Source organism: Equus quagga, chromosome 10 (assembly GCF_021613505.1).
Source record: "Equus quagga isolate Etosha38 chromosome 10, UCLA_HA_Equagga_1.0, whole genome shotgun sequence".
Lineage (NCBI taxonomy): Eukaryota > Metazoa > Chordata > Mammalia > Perissodactyla > Equidae > Equus > Equus quagga.
Window position 1 is genome coordinate 89,921,147 of NC_060276.1, and position 14,176 is coordinate 89,935,322.

At 37.6% G+C, this 14,176-nt stretch overlaps 1 protein-coding gene across 2 annotated transcripts in view; it reads left to right on the top strand.

Moving 5' to 3' along the window:
• The window catches only part of MED14 (mediator complex subunit 14), a 64,294-nt gene that overhangs the window by 22,089 nt on the left and 28,029 nt on the right, over nucleotides 1-14,176 (top strand). For both annotated transcript variants that reach the window (XM_046673315.1, XM_046673314.1), the window contains exons 12-16: nucleotides 156-234; nucleotides 4,100-4,259; nucleotides 7,287-7,481; nucleotides 7,867-8,001; nucleotides 12,905-12,981. In XM_046673315.1, the coding sequence (XP_046529271.1) occupies nucleotides 156-234; nucleotides 4,100-4,259; nucleotides 7,287-7,481; nucleotides 7,867-8,001; nucleotides 12,905-12,981 (646 nt within the window). The remainder of the gene's footprint in view (nucleotides 1-155; nucleotides 235-4,099; nucleotides 4,260-7,286; nucleotides 7,482-7,866; nucleotides 8,002-12,904; nucleotides 12,982-14,176) is intronic.

Consider the following 14,176-nt stretch of genomic DNA (forward strand, 5'->3'; position numbering starts at 1 on the left):
TTAATTTATGCTAATGATGCATTTAGTTTAGTTTTTCTCTGACTCAAAAATAACACTACTTTCTGCCTAAAATACTAATTTTCATTTAAGTCTTGGGCTACCTAGATATTTTGTCTTGTGCAAGTGATTAATTAATGAAGTGCTTTGTTCTATAGACCAGACCACACTGGATGACATGGAGAAGTCTATAAATGATGATATGAAACGGATCATTCCTTGGATTCAACAACTTAAGTAAGCTTATTTATTTAGCTCAAGACTAAAAATGGAAACTTATTTTGACAAGATATATTTTCTTCTCCGTCATTACTCTTGATAGTCACTGTCCTTAATGTTTATGACATGAAACTTGAGCAACTTTTGTTACTTAGAATCTAAATTCTCTTGGAATAGGTCCAAGATGGCAGTGCTTGGTATTAAATTCCCGTCTAGAGCAAATATAGGTGTGAGGGGCATGACATTCAACTTTGATTCCTTGCCACGTTTTCTCCTATAACAGCACTCTACAAATCACTTACACAATGAATTTTATTGTATCTAGTGTTCTCTGCAATAGAGTCTTATTTGTTCTTATCCAAGATAATCTTCACGGTATGAATCTGCCAGCTGGTACTTTCAGAATAGTTGTTTCTACTGCTTTAATACTGTCATTCAGTTTGTCTCAAAATCCTTTGAATGCTTCATACTGTTAAACTAAATAAGATTGAAAATGGAGCTCGTGCTAATTCTGTGAGGCTTCATTACCACCCTGGCACACAAGGGTGCCTTTATTACAACTCTAACAAACTCTCTCTTAAAGTTAATAAAACAAAATCCCAGGGGATAAAAATAAATTTCAGACATCAAAACCCAAACTGGCAAATGGGGGTGGGGGGAGCGGCTAGACTCTTGAGTGGGATCTACTGATTTTGTGATCTTCTAGCCTACCCCTTCTCTTTGTGCCAGTTTTGATTTTGTAAATATTTGAAGAATTTGATATAATCAAGTAATTTTTCATTAAGAAGACATGGTTTTTAATGCCAATAGATACATAATATATGAGCTTTCTTTTGAATAGGTGTTTAGTTTATCTGTATATGAAAAATGATAGTACTCTGGGTAACAATTCCAAAAATTTTTAGTAGTTCAGCATCATTTTTTGTGCATTTTGGCCAAACAAAGTTTAAGTACGTAAATGCGTAGTAATTCACATCTTGCATAACTTGAGGTTGTGTATCTGGCAGTTCAGCAAGCAGAAGTAAACTAAAACCAGAAAGCTTAGTCCCAAAAGCCTTAAACTTATCAAATGTGTGTCTATACTTAAACTCGTATAATTTATCCATAAGAAGGGTCCCCTGGTTGTCACTCATAATAGTGCTTCTCAAATGATCTTTGGTGAATGATCAGTTTATCACTAATCTATCATGGGACATGAATTTTTTTTGAAATAACTTTATCGAAGTATAATTTGCATACCATAAAATTCACTCATTTTAAGTGTACAACACAATGACTCAGTAAGTTTACTGAGTTTTGCAACCATAAGTACAATCCACTTTTAGAACATTTAGAACATTTCCATCACCTCAGAAAGGTGCTCGTTTAGTTAATCCCCATTCCCAGCCTCAGCCCTAGGCACCTATGAAGCTACTTTCTGTTCCTGTAGATTTTCCTTTTCTGGACATTTCATGTAAATGGAATCATAAAGTATATGGTCTTTTGTGACTGGCTTCTTTCACTTAGCATAGTGTTTCTAGGTTCATCCATGTTGTAGAGTGTTTCAGTACTTCATTCCTTTTTATGGCTGAATAATATTCCCTTGTATGGATATACCACATTTTGTTTATCCATTCATTGATTGATGGACATTTGGGTTGTTTCCACTTTTGGGCTATTGTGAATAATACTGCTATGAATATTCATGTGCAAGTCTATGTGTGAACTTATGTTTTCGTTCCACTAAGAGTGGAATTGCTGGGTCATACCATAAATTCGTTTAACTTTTTGAAGAAACTGCCAAACTAGTTTCCAAAGTAGCTGTGCCATCTTACAATCACATCAGCAATGTATGAGGGTTTCCATTTCTCTACATCCTTGCCAACACTTGTTACTATCTTTGACTATAGCCATCCTAGTGAGTGTGATGACATATCTCATTTTTGTTTTAATTTACATTTCCCTATTGATTAATGATGTTGAGCATTTGTTCATGTGATTACTTTTTTTATAATATGCAATGAAAACAAATTCTGGGAAAAGAAATGAAAGAACATGTACAAAATATAAGCCTTAATTATTATTATTTTTTTAAGATTGGCACCTGAGTTAACATCTGTTGCCAGTCTTCTTTTCTTTTTTTGTTTTCTTCTCCCCAAAGCCCCCCAGTACATAGTTGTATATTCTAGTTGCAGGTCATTCTGGTTGTGCTATGTGGGACACCACCTCAGCACGGCTTGATGAGCAGTGCCGTGTCCACAACAAGGATCTGAACCAGTGAAACCCTGGACTGCTGAAGCGGAGTGCGTGCACTTAACCACTCGGCCACAAGGGCAGCCCCTAAGCCTTAATTTTTTAAATTACATTTCAATAAATATAATCAGAACAAATAATATAAGAAAAAAATTAAAAATCTATACACAGTTTTCATTGAGAATATATATATAGGCGATTAATATAGAAAATTCACTCTTATGCTCAAATGTTTTGATCCACAAAGTCATAACCAAACAAAAAGTCAAGAGTAAAATAGCAATTCCATGTACGCTTTGAAAAGAATATCTTGTGTTTAGAATATCTTGTATTTAGAATGTTTAACAAGTGAGCTTGTTTCTTGCTTGTTGTAACTCATCTAGATTCTTTTCATGATGATGCTACTCACAGGAGATAATCTGTGTCTTAACTGTTTCTATGTTTTTCTTTTAAGAACATAGTAGAGATAACAGTCTCGCAAAGATATGTTTATGGGACTAGAAATAAAGATTTGAAAGTAATTTTAGCAAGTTCAGGATATTCATTTTTAACTTTTATCCAAAATGAATGAAGTATTGGTGTATTTTCAAAATTTATCTTCATTCCTTCATTAGTAGCCAGTTCTAGCAATTGATTCTGTGAAGTTGCAGTTAAATTCAGCTTGTTTCTAAATGGTTTCCAGATTTTATACATTTTTGGGTAATAGTTGGCAGACTACCCTTAAAATGTTATATATTGTAACATGGTTTTACTGCACCTGACTAGTACACAGTTTGTACCATAAGCAGCTCACCACCCAAATGCAACTGATCTTGAACTGGTCTATACCCTGTTCAGCAAGGTGAGCTTACTGATCATGAGCTTGGATATTGTGGCATTGTTGTGTTGGTGTGGAAGTTTCTGAATTCGTATTCTTATTTTCTGTAGTCATCTCATTATGGGTCAGTGAGAGTTTGTGAACCAATCCTTTTATCCCTTATTCACATGTTATATGGTGTTCTAGCCTCAGGGATAGATAATCACATAGAAGGAATGAGAAGAGTACTATGAAAAGCATCAGAGTGAAATTTGGTGGCTTCACTGAGAGAGAAGAGGGAAAGAAGGAAATGAATACTTACTGGCACCTGCTAGATATACTTGTTACTTTACACACAGTTTAAGAACTGGAACTGTATATCTCCAGAGATAGAAAAATGAAGTACTTTTATACTTATTTACTGTTTCTTGTTCTATTTTGTTTTATAAACACTTCAGGCATTTTATAAAGGATGTTCAGATTAGTTTGTGCTATCATAAACCGTAGGAAATCTGTCATCCCCTATAATAAACTGATAGTGTCTCTGCCTTGGAACTAGTTAATTCTACCTTATAACTGATGAAAATCATTCACACTGCAGTTTAAACTCCTTAAACTAGAACTAGAACTAACAGTCCATTACAAAACTGGAGAAAGGATTCATCACCACAATCATGTGTCCTTTTACCAGGTCAATTAGGTTTTAAATTAATTGTTTTTTTTAGTGGTCTTCAATAATCTTTATAAATCAATAGCACACAGTTAATCAGAAAAGTCTACGATTTTGTGATGTGGATTCTCTCTTTTATTTTTTTTATTTTTTTTTTTTTTTTGGATTCTCTCTTTTAAATTAAGGTTTTGGCTTGGACAACAGCGTTGCAAACAATCTATAAAACATCTGCCTACAATAAGTAGTGAAACATTGCAGCTGTCCAATTACTCAACCCATCCTATTGGAAGCCTTTCTAAGAATAAGCTTTTCATTAAACTTACCCGTCTTCCACAATACTACATTGTAAGTATGCAAAGGGGTGATTTGGGTGATTGAGTTGAGTAATTCTGTTAGTATCTTGAAAGATTTACTGTTTGATTTTATTGCATATTTGACTTTTGTATAGTGATTCTCAACCCAGGAGAGCAAGGAGAGAGGACAGTCATGTCTCTAAGAAATTATATAATGGTCAATCAGAGTTGGGGAATATAAGGTTATGCCCCCATCCCTCACCCTAGGACTCTCCTATAAAAGGTCTAGTTTCTGCCTGGAATGAGGCATCTCCTCTGTATAGAAGAAAAAATTTGAAAGCACCTACTCTGAAGCTCTGGAGATGTTTTGGTGTCAGATCAACTTGTTTGGGTTTACTGGAATGTTAACCTGCGTAATGCAGGCTTTTAAATGTGGGCTGCCTTAAGTAGCTTTATTTTCTCATCCTTAATTGATTGAAGGCAGATACATATCCATTTTATTGACTGCCTATACCTTTCAGGGCACGGTAAGATGTTTTCTTTTTTTTTTTTTCGCTCTTTCTAGGTGCTTTCCAGTTAGTTTCTTTGAGATCTTTGAATTGGTTAAAATTTCCAAAAACTTGAAATATGGACTCGCCCTAAGTGTATTTCCCTACTTGTAGAAAGTTCTGTGTACACCAAGTAGATACTTTTGGCTAAGAATCTAAGATGTTTGAAAAACGTAATTCAGGATTGTTGGTTGAAGGTGATGGGAGTAAACTTTTTTAAGGTTTTGAGTTGTACTTTTTAAAGATATTATCTTTAAGAGTTATCCTGTGTAGCTTGACGTACTTTAAGTGGGGGTTACTTATGTAGACTAGTAAGTCTATCGTTGATGTGAATTTCACTTTTTTCTGAATTTTAAAACACCAGCTATGGACCTAGATTTGACACGTGACAAAGGATTGTTGTTTCAGTTCTCAGCTGCCTGGTTTACATGTGAAATGATGTGCAGAATACTCACATAATAATCAAACCTGTGAGCACACAAAGATCTCTTATACTCAGCCACATACAAAATAAAATGGTGATAATTCATTGTTTTCTGACCTTATTTTGTATCAACAAAAAGCCAGGCTTTGGTTTCAATGATTAGTGATTTATTATATAACAATAATTTGTTTCACGTGACCTAGACGCAAAACTGAATGTATGTTACTCTTCATCCTCACTTAGGGATGACACATTCATATAAGTGGAAAAAACTGCTACCATGAACATTAAGAACAACTGCAGAAAGGCTTGCTGCCTTTGAATGTCATTTAGCCATTTTACTTTTGTCAGCTTTGTTAAGATACAATTTACCTACAGTAAAAATTCAGACGTTTTAGCGTCTGAGTTTTAATAAATGCATACAGTTTTGTAACCTGCATCTCAACAGAACAGATCCATCACCCCCCAAAATTTCCTCATGCTGCCCCTCTATAATCACACCCTCCCCTCAGTCTCAACTAGTGACCGCTGACTTGTTTTCTCTCTCTAGTTTTTGCCTTTCAGTCTAATTTCTTTCACTCAGCATAATGCCTTTGACTTTCATTGATATTGTTGTATATATAATGGTTCATTCCTTTCACTGAGTAAAAGGACCACTGAGTAGTGGTCCATGGTATGGATGTAGCACAGTTCGTTTAACCGGTCTCCTGTTGTAGGACATCTGGGTTGTTTTCAGTTTGGGGCAATTATGAATAAAGCTTCTATAAGCATTTGCATATAGGTGTTTTTGTGAACTTAAATTTTCATTTCTTTTGGATAAGTAATTATGAGTGGGATTGTTGAGTCATATGGTTAAGTGTATGTTTAACTTTAAATAAGAAACTGCCAAATTGTTTTCTAAAGTAGCCAGACCATTTTGCGTTCCTTCCAGTAATACATGAGAGTTCTAGCTGCTCCACATTCTTGCCAGCACTTGGTGGTGTAATTTTTTTTAAATTCTAGCCATTCTGATAGATGTATAGTGGTATCTTATTACAGTCTTGATTTACACTGCCCTGATGACTAATGATGTTGAATGTGTTTTCATGTGCTTGACTGCCATCCATATATCCTTTGGTGAAGTGTCCGTTTTACTTTCAAGTCGTCTTTTTCCATCAGTGTGACACTTAGAGGTGTTGACCAAAGAATTTCCTGAAGAGAATGGGGGCGGGGAGAGGGAGGCAGGAAGGGAGACAGGAAAGTGTGTGTTGGTTAAGAGCCTTGTCCAGTGGCATTTATTTCTCTCACTAAAGTATTTGGAGGACTTTTCTTAAATTTTAGGCAGACTTTGTAAGCTAGTCTAGTGGGTAAGAGCAAAGTCTGTGGAGCCAGTCTTCTGGGATCAAAGCATGAGTCCATCACTTCTTAGTTCTGAGACCTTGGGCAAGTACCCTGATCTTCTTGTGCCTCAGTTTCCTCATCAGAAAAATGAAGATAATAATCCTGACTTCACAGAGTTATTAGGAGGATTAAATGTGTTAACATCTGTCAAGTTCTTAGGACAGGACATTACACATAGCAAGCTCTATGTCATGTTAACCTATTGTTGATGTTGTTGCTATCCTTATCCTCACATTACCAGATTTTTCATTTGAAAAAATAAGTTTATTTTTATATCCTTCCAAGTATGAGAGCTGTCATTTTTCTCTGCCGTCGTAGTGAAATTCTTAAGATGTTTTAATGGTTAAGGGAGACTGCAGGGCAATTTAAAATAGATACCATTCTAGAAGATCTAGTAGAGCTGCTGGACTTAAGCATACAATGTTTTCAGTTTATAAGCTGTGGAATGACTATGAAGAACACCTAATACTGATAGTCTCAATGTCCCATTTGGTATAGTTTATGGTATAGTTTAGTGTTCTTCTTTAGTCTGATCTATTTTTTAGAAAGCAAATTATATATTTACTACAAATGTGGGCTTTTTGGACATCATGATCGATTTGTCCTTGTTTAAAGAAAAAAGACATCTACATTAGATTTATGATTCTCAGCCCTACTTGATATAAGGAGGAAAATATGCAACACTTCTTATTTCTCTGAGTCTCATTTCTGCTTTGGGCCTTGTTAGGTTGTGGAGATGTTGGAGGTTCCAAATAAACCCACACAGCTGTTGTACAAGTACTACTTCATGTCTGTGAATGCCACAGATCGCGAGGACGGCCCCGTCATGGCACTCCTACTGCAGCAGTTCAAGGAGAACATCCAGGAGGTAGTTTTTCGTACAAAAGCCGGGAAACAGCCTAGAACTGGTACCAAGCGCAAGGTATGATCACATGTGGAAATGACCACAGAATTTGTGTATGTTAACTTTGTTGTGTTCTTTAACCATTTTTAATATGGGAAAGAATTAGATATGATTTTTAAGAGACTGGGCAGCAATAAGGTTTAAGTAACAATTGTCTACATTTTCTTGAAAATGCTTGTCTTGTAATTAATTATATACCATTTTCCACAAGAGAACTTATTAAATACACAATATTTACTACTGTATTTCCAGTGTTTCCGTCAATATTTGCTCAATAAATATTCGTTGAATGAATAGCATTTTTTTTTGTTAACTTTGAGCTTTGTTACAGTAGTTTAACTGCCTTAACTAATTGTACCACATGTACTTTTTTACCCATTTGTGTTCTTTACTTAAATTCTAGTTGTCTGATGATCCATGTCCAGTAGAACCCAAGAAAACCAAACGATCAGGAGAAATGTGTACCTTCAATAAAATCCTAGCTCACTTTGTCGCTATGTGTGATACAAATATGCCGTTTGTAGGACTTCGGTTGGAGGTAATTGTTGGGAACAATTTTGGGTACTCTAAATGAAAGAGTAATTTTCAAAATGCCTTGCTAAAGCTACATAGGTTCCGTTAGGAGAACCACAATGGTTGTGATCTTGTTTGTTTTGGGAGGGGTAGGGTTGAAATCATAGTATCTCATGGTATACATTTAAAACATGACTTAAATTGTTTTATCTCTCTGAATCCAAATTGTAGGCCTTCTGCTCTTTATGAAAATGGAAAGTAAATTCTTCCCAGTTAAAAAAAAAAAGGACAACTTTTGAGAATTAACATCTGCTTGTATACCTCTTAGTAGGAGCGTTATTTAACTCACTTAGAGATGGTTAGTTGATAAAGGGGTGGCTTAGGTGAAGCCATACATATTGCTTTACACACTAATAAAATTGGGTTCCTTTCTGTCAAGCAGGTCAGAAAGAACATTAAACTAAATTTTTACTTTTGTCACGTGGAAGAAGCAATAGACTTGCAAAATTAATATCTTTCAAGGATACACGGTTGTGATATCCAGCATGATCCCCAAACATGAAACTAAAGGGAGGTAAACAGAACCTGTATTTTTATATTTCCAGAAAAGGCTTTGGCCAAGGATCAGCAGCCCTTAAAAGCAATACGCTAAACCTTAATTATTTCCCTCTACTTTAAAGTTTTACTTTTTGTAAGACTCTTCGCCTCTGTAAATTGTTGTGAGTGAAGAAGAGACCTGGAAATGTGGAAGTGGATTATTTCAGTTGAGCTTACGATAGTCTTGGGAAGACTTGTTGAAAACACTTTCATGCTTTAGAGCAGGGATCAGCAAGCTTTTTCTGTAAAGGACCAGATAGGAAGTATTTTAGGTGTTGTGGATTATATGGTCTCTTATTGTAGCTACCCAGATCTGCTGTTGTGGTGTGAACTAGCCATGGTTGATACTTAAACAAATGAGTATAGCTATGTTCCAATAAAACTTTATTTACAAAAACAGGCAGTGGGTTAGATATGGCCCATGAACTATTATATGCTGACCCCTGCTTTATAGGGCTTCAGGATCTGAAGGCAGAGGATAAGGTGTGAAATTGTGAAGAGCAGCAAGAGCCCAGAGAAATCCAAGCCCAGAAACAGGCACCTAAAATAAAATTCATGTCCTCGATGTCCCAGCTCCTAGAACTGTGAGCTTGATGAATGTCCTCTGTCTGGGTACTGGCCATGGCTCCTAAACTGTACAGTGTCTACGTTTCTTATCTACTTGACCATGTTCTTGGGCTTTTTCATTGTCCATGTGGATTGATTACATGAATGTCATTCAGTTACTACCTTTGCAGTGGGAAGGGAGGCTACATGGTACCCAGGGGCAATGTAATGCTTCTCTCCCTCTTCCCACAGGCTAGAAATTGCAAAAGCTTGTGTCTTTGTAGTGCCCACATAGACTAACACCTATAGACAGACATCTTCTCTCTCCTCCTCCTCTGTCTGTTGCACACATAGGACGTGTAAGAACATTCTGTAGTACAGGCAGACCTCGTTTTATTGCACCTTGCAGATATTGCAGTTTTCTTTACAAATTGAAGATTTATGGCAATCTTGCCTCAAGTAAGTCCATTGGTGCCATTTTTCCAACAGCATTTGCTCGCTTCATATCTCTGTCACATTTTGATAATTCTTGCAATATTTCAAACTCTTTCATCATTATTATATTTGTTATGGTTATCAGTGGTCTTTGATGTTACTATTGTAATTGTTTTGGGGCACCACCAACCACACCCATGTAAGATGGTGAACGTAATAAATGTTGTGTGTGTTCTGACTGTTCCACCGATGGGCATCTCTCTCCCTCTCCTCAGGCCTCCCTATTTCCTGAGACACAGTGATACTGAAATTAGGCCAATTAATAACCCCACAATGGTCCCTCTAAGTAGTGTTCAAGTGAAAGGAAGAGGTGCAAGTCTCTCACTTTAAATCAAAAGCTAGAAATGATTAAGCTTAGTGAGGAAGGCATATCAAAAGCTGAAATAGGCCAAAAACCAGGCCTCTTGAGTCAAACAGCCAAGTTGTGAATGTAAAGGAAAAGTTCTTAAAGGAAATTAAAAGTGCTACTCCAGTGAACACACGAATGATAAGAAAGTGAAACAGCCTTATTGCTGATATGGAGGAAGTGTTAGTGCTCTGAATAGAAGATCAACCAGCCACAACATTCTCCTAAGACAAAGTCTAATCCAGAGCAAGGCCCTAACTCTCTTCATGTCTGAGAAGGCTGAGAGAGGTGAGGAAGCTACAGAAGAGAAGTTTGAAGCTAGCAGAGGTTGGTTCGTGAGGTTTAAGGAAAGAAGCCGTCTCCGTGATATGAAAGTGCAAGGGGAAGCAGCAAGTGCTGCTGTAGAAGCTGCAGCAAGTTTCCAGAAGATCTAGCTGAGATGATTAATCAGGGTGACTACACTAAAAAACAGATTTTCAGTATAGACAAAACAGCCTTCCATTGGAAGAAGATGTCATCTAGGACTTTCATAGCTAGAGAGGAGAAGTCAATGCCTGAGGACAGACTGACTCTCTTGTTAGGGGTTAATGCAGCTGGTGACTTTAAGTTGAAGCCAGTGTTCATTTACCATCCTGAAAACCCTAGGGCCCTTAAGAATTACGCCAAATCTACTCTGCCTGTGCTCTATAAATGGAACCACAAAGCCTGGATGACACCACGTCTTTTACAGCATGGTTTACTGAATATTTTAAGCCCACTGTTGAGACCTCTGGCTCAGAAAAGATTTTTTACAAAATGTGACTGCTCTTTGACAATGCACGTGGTCACCCAAGAGCGCTGATGGAGATGTGCAACGAGATGAATGTTGTTTTCAGGCCTGCTAACACCACATCCATTCTGCAGCCCATGGGTCAAAAAGTAATTTCGACTTTGAAGTTGTATTATTTAAGAAATAGATTTTATAAGGCTATAGCTGCCAAAGATAGTGATTCCTTTGTTGGCTCTGGGCAAAGTAAATTGAAAACTTTCTGGAAAGGATTCATCACTCTAGATGCTGTTAAGAACATTTGTGATTCATAGATCAAAATATCAACATTAACAGGAGTTTGGAAGAAATTGATTGCAACCCTGATGGATGACTTTGAGGGGTTCAAGACTTCAGTGAAGGAAGTGCGTGCAGATGTGGTGGAAACAGCAAGAGAACTAGAAGTAGAAGTGCAGCCTGAAGATGGGACTGAATTGCTGCCATCTCACGATCAAACTTTACGGGGGAGGAGTTGCTTCTTATGGGTGAGCAGAGAAGGTGGTTTCTTGACATGGAATCCACTCTTGGTGAAGATGCCGTGAAGATTGTTGAAATGACAACAAAGGATTTAGAATATTACATACACTCAGTTGATAAAGCAGCAGGAAGGTTTGAGAGGATTGACTCCAGTTTTGAAAGAAGTTCTGTGGGTAAAATGCTATCAAACAGCATCATATGCTACAGAGAAATTGTTGGTGGAAGGAAGAGTCAATCAATGTGGCAGACTTCGTTGTTGTCTTATTTTAAGAAATTGCCACAGCCACCCCAACTTTAGCAACCACCACCCTGATCAGTCAGCAGCCATCAACATCAAGGCACAACTCTCCACCAGCAAAAAGATTACAACTCATTGAAGGCTCAGATAATGGTTAGCAATAGAGTATTTTTTAATTAAGGTATGTACATTGTTTTTTTAGACATAATGTTATTGTATACTTACTGGACTACAATATAGTGTAAAGAGAACTTTTATATGCACTAGGAAACCAAAAAATTCATGTGACTCACTTTATTGCAATATTCACTTTACTACGGTGGTCTGGAACCGAACCCGCAATGTCTCCGAGGTATGCCTGTACTGTATTGAACTCAATCAAGCTCTTAAAAACTAACCACCTTTTCCTTCTCTCAATGAAAAAGGCATGTTAAAGACAACAGCAAGCACATTGTCTGCTTAAAGTAATTTATAGTGAGACGTGAGTAACCAAATTTAATCTTACCAGGGATCTTTATATCTCTGATCCATAGAATGGAGGTAGTACTTTTGAGCCCTCCCACGCTTCGCTGCCTTTGAATTTGAACCCCTACTGCCTATTTGATTAGCAGCTATTTTCCCAAATCTTTGCTCTTCCCAGACCCAAAAAGCAGGGCTCAGTCAAATACTTAGGGTTGCCTTAAATCCTGTCTGGAATAAGGTAGGTGTAAATAAATAGTCTGCCGTAGAAGACCTGGGAATATCTGCCAAAGGCAAGCAGTTCTTTGGTAGATCAAGTGACTTGCTGTCATACCTAAATAATCTGTAGTTCCACTGGTAGGGTCTGAGGCGCTATGCCTGCATTCATCTTTTTAACTCACTTTCTGAATCCTTCAATTGGGTAAGATACCTCATTGGATAAATGAATAAGTCAGGAATCCCTTCTTCTTTGGTTTCATGCAGGAAATAGTTTAATTGTTAAAAATAGAAATGTATTCCAGAAAAGTTAGAAACTAAAAACTACTGTTTGTGATTAAAAGTGAGATATGAGCGACTCAAACTTTGTTTTGAACAAATATAATGGAATTACACAAGAAAACCAATCTTATTTTACAGTTGCATCATTTAGAACCACCAGAATTGATTCTGACTACTTTTGGCTTGATATAAAATTTAGGTAAATTCTCCTGAACTTTGAATATTTGCCACCTGTGGAGGTGTTTTGTTAACTAGAAGCTCTGGGTCATCTTTGATTTTCACTGGACTTTATGTAGCTTCCCAGGAAATCAAATGATGTGAGACAATGCTCATGACTAATATGTTGTAACTTTGGGACACAGTGGCCCTAGAACAGATGCCATGAGAATAGAGACAGTAGTACTTAGAAAAGGTAATTTCCTTTGTAAAATTGGTGGTCTGATATAACCGTACTTTTCTCTTTCCAGTTGTCCAATCTGGAGATTCCACATCAAGGGGTGCAAATGGAAGGTGATGGCTTCAGCCACGCAATTCGCTTATTGAAGTAAGTCCCTGTCGTGTGTCTCACTTGGCGCCAGACACATTGCAGCCAGACTGCCAGAGCTAATCCTCTCCTTTCATGAGACAGCGTAAAGCAGAGTTCAGAACCTGTGGATGTCACAGATTTCTGCATAGCATTTCTAAGATCTGGGGGAGAATTCTCTTTCACCTGCTGAGTGGAGATCCAGCGCCACTTGGTATTTTAGGATGTCTTTCCTCTGTATTTCATTCATTCCTCAGATGTTTACTCAGTACAACTATGTATCAGGCTTGAATTCTGATGGGGCCCTTCAGGATGCCAGGGGTTCACATAGCAGGGAGTTCTGGGCTAGTTCGAAAGTCAGGAAGGTTATCCCTAGGGAAGTACCAATTGTACTCTGACTGAAGGATACGTGAAAATTTACCAGAGGAGAGGGAGCTAGGGTGGGAGTGGGCCGTTCTAACCAGAAGGGGTAACTACTAATGTGAAGGTTTGGAGGTGAGAAAAAGCTCGCCATCCTGGAACTGAAAGAAGTTCACCATGGCAGGAATTGGGTGAGATGAGGCCAGAGATGTAAGTAGGAAGGGGTCAGATCCGCTAGGGCTTTGTAAGTGTCCTTAAGAAATTTAGACTTTATCCTAATGGTGATAAGAAGCCATCAGATGATTTTAAGTGGAAACTGACATCATTAGATAGGTGTTTTGAAAGCTCACTCTGATAGCAATATAGAGAATAAATTGGAGGGGAACAAGACTGAAGTAGCAAGGCCGGTTGCTGAAATGGCTCACACCAGAGTTGTTGGTAGCTTAGACCAGAGAAGGTTCCACAAGGACTTAGGGGATGAAATATTCAAGGGTTGGTGATTAGATTGATGTCGAAGGTAAGAAAGAGGAGACTCAGGTAGCAGAGATGACTCTGTTTTATCTTGGGCAAATGATGGATGATTGTGGTGTTTTCTGAGATAAGGGACATTGAATGTGAGTTTGAAGGGGCTTTGCTAAGTTTGGGGTGCCTAGACATCCCTTTGGGAAGACAAGGATGTGTCTCAAGCTCAGGTGACAGGTCTGGGCAGGAGAAATAGATGAATCATTACCAAGGTGGTAGTAATTAAGCTGGGATAGTAAATTAGATGACGAGGAAAGAGGAGACAGAGGGTTTGCTTCTAAACAGATAGAGGACAAGGGGTCAAAGAATGCTTAGGAGGAAAGCTAACACAGTC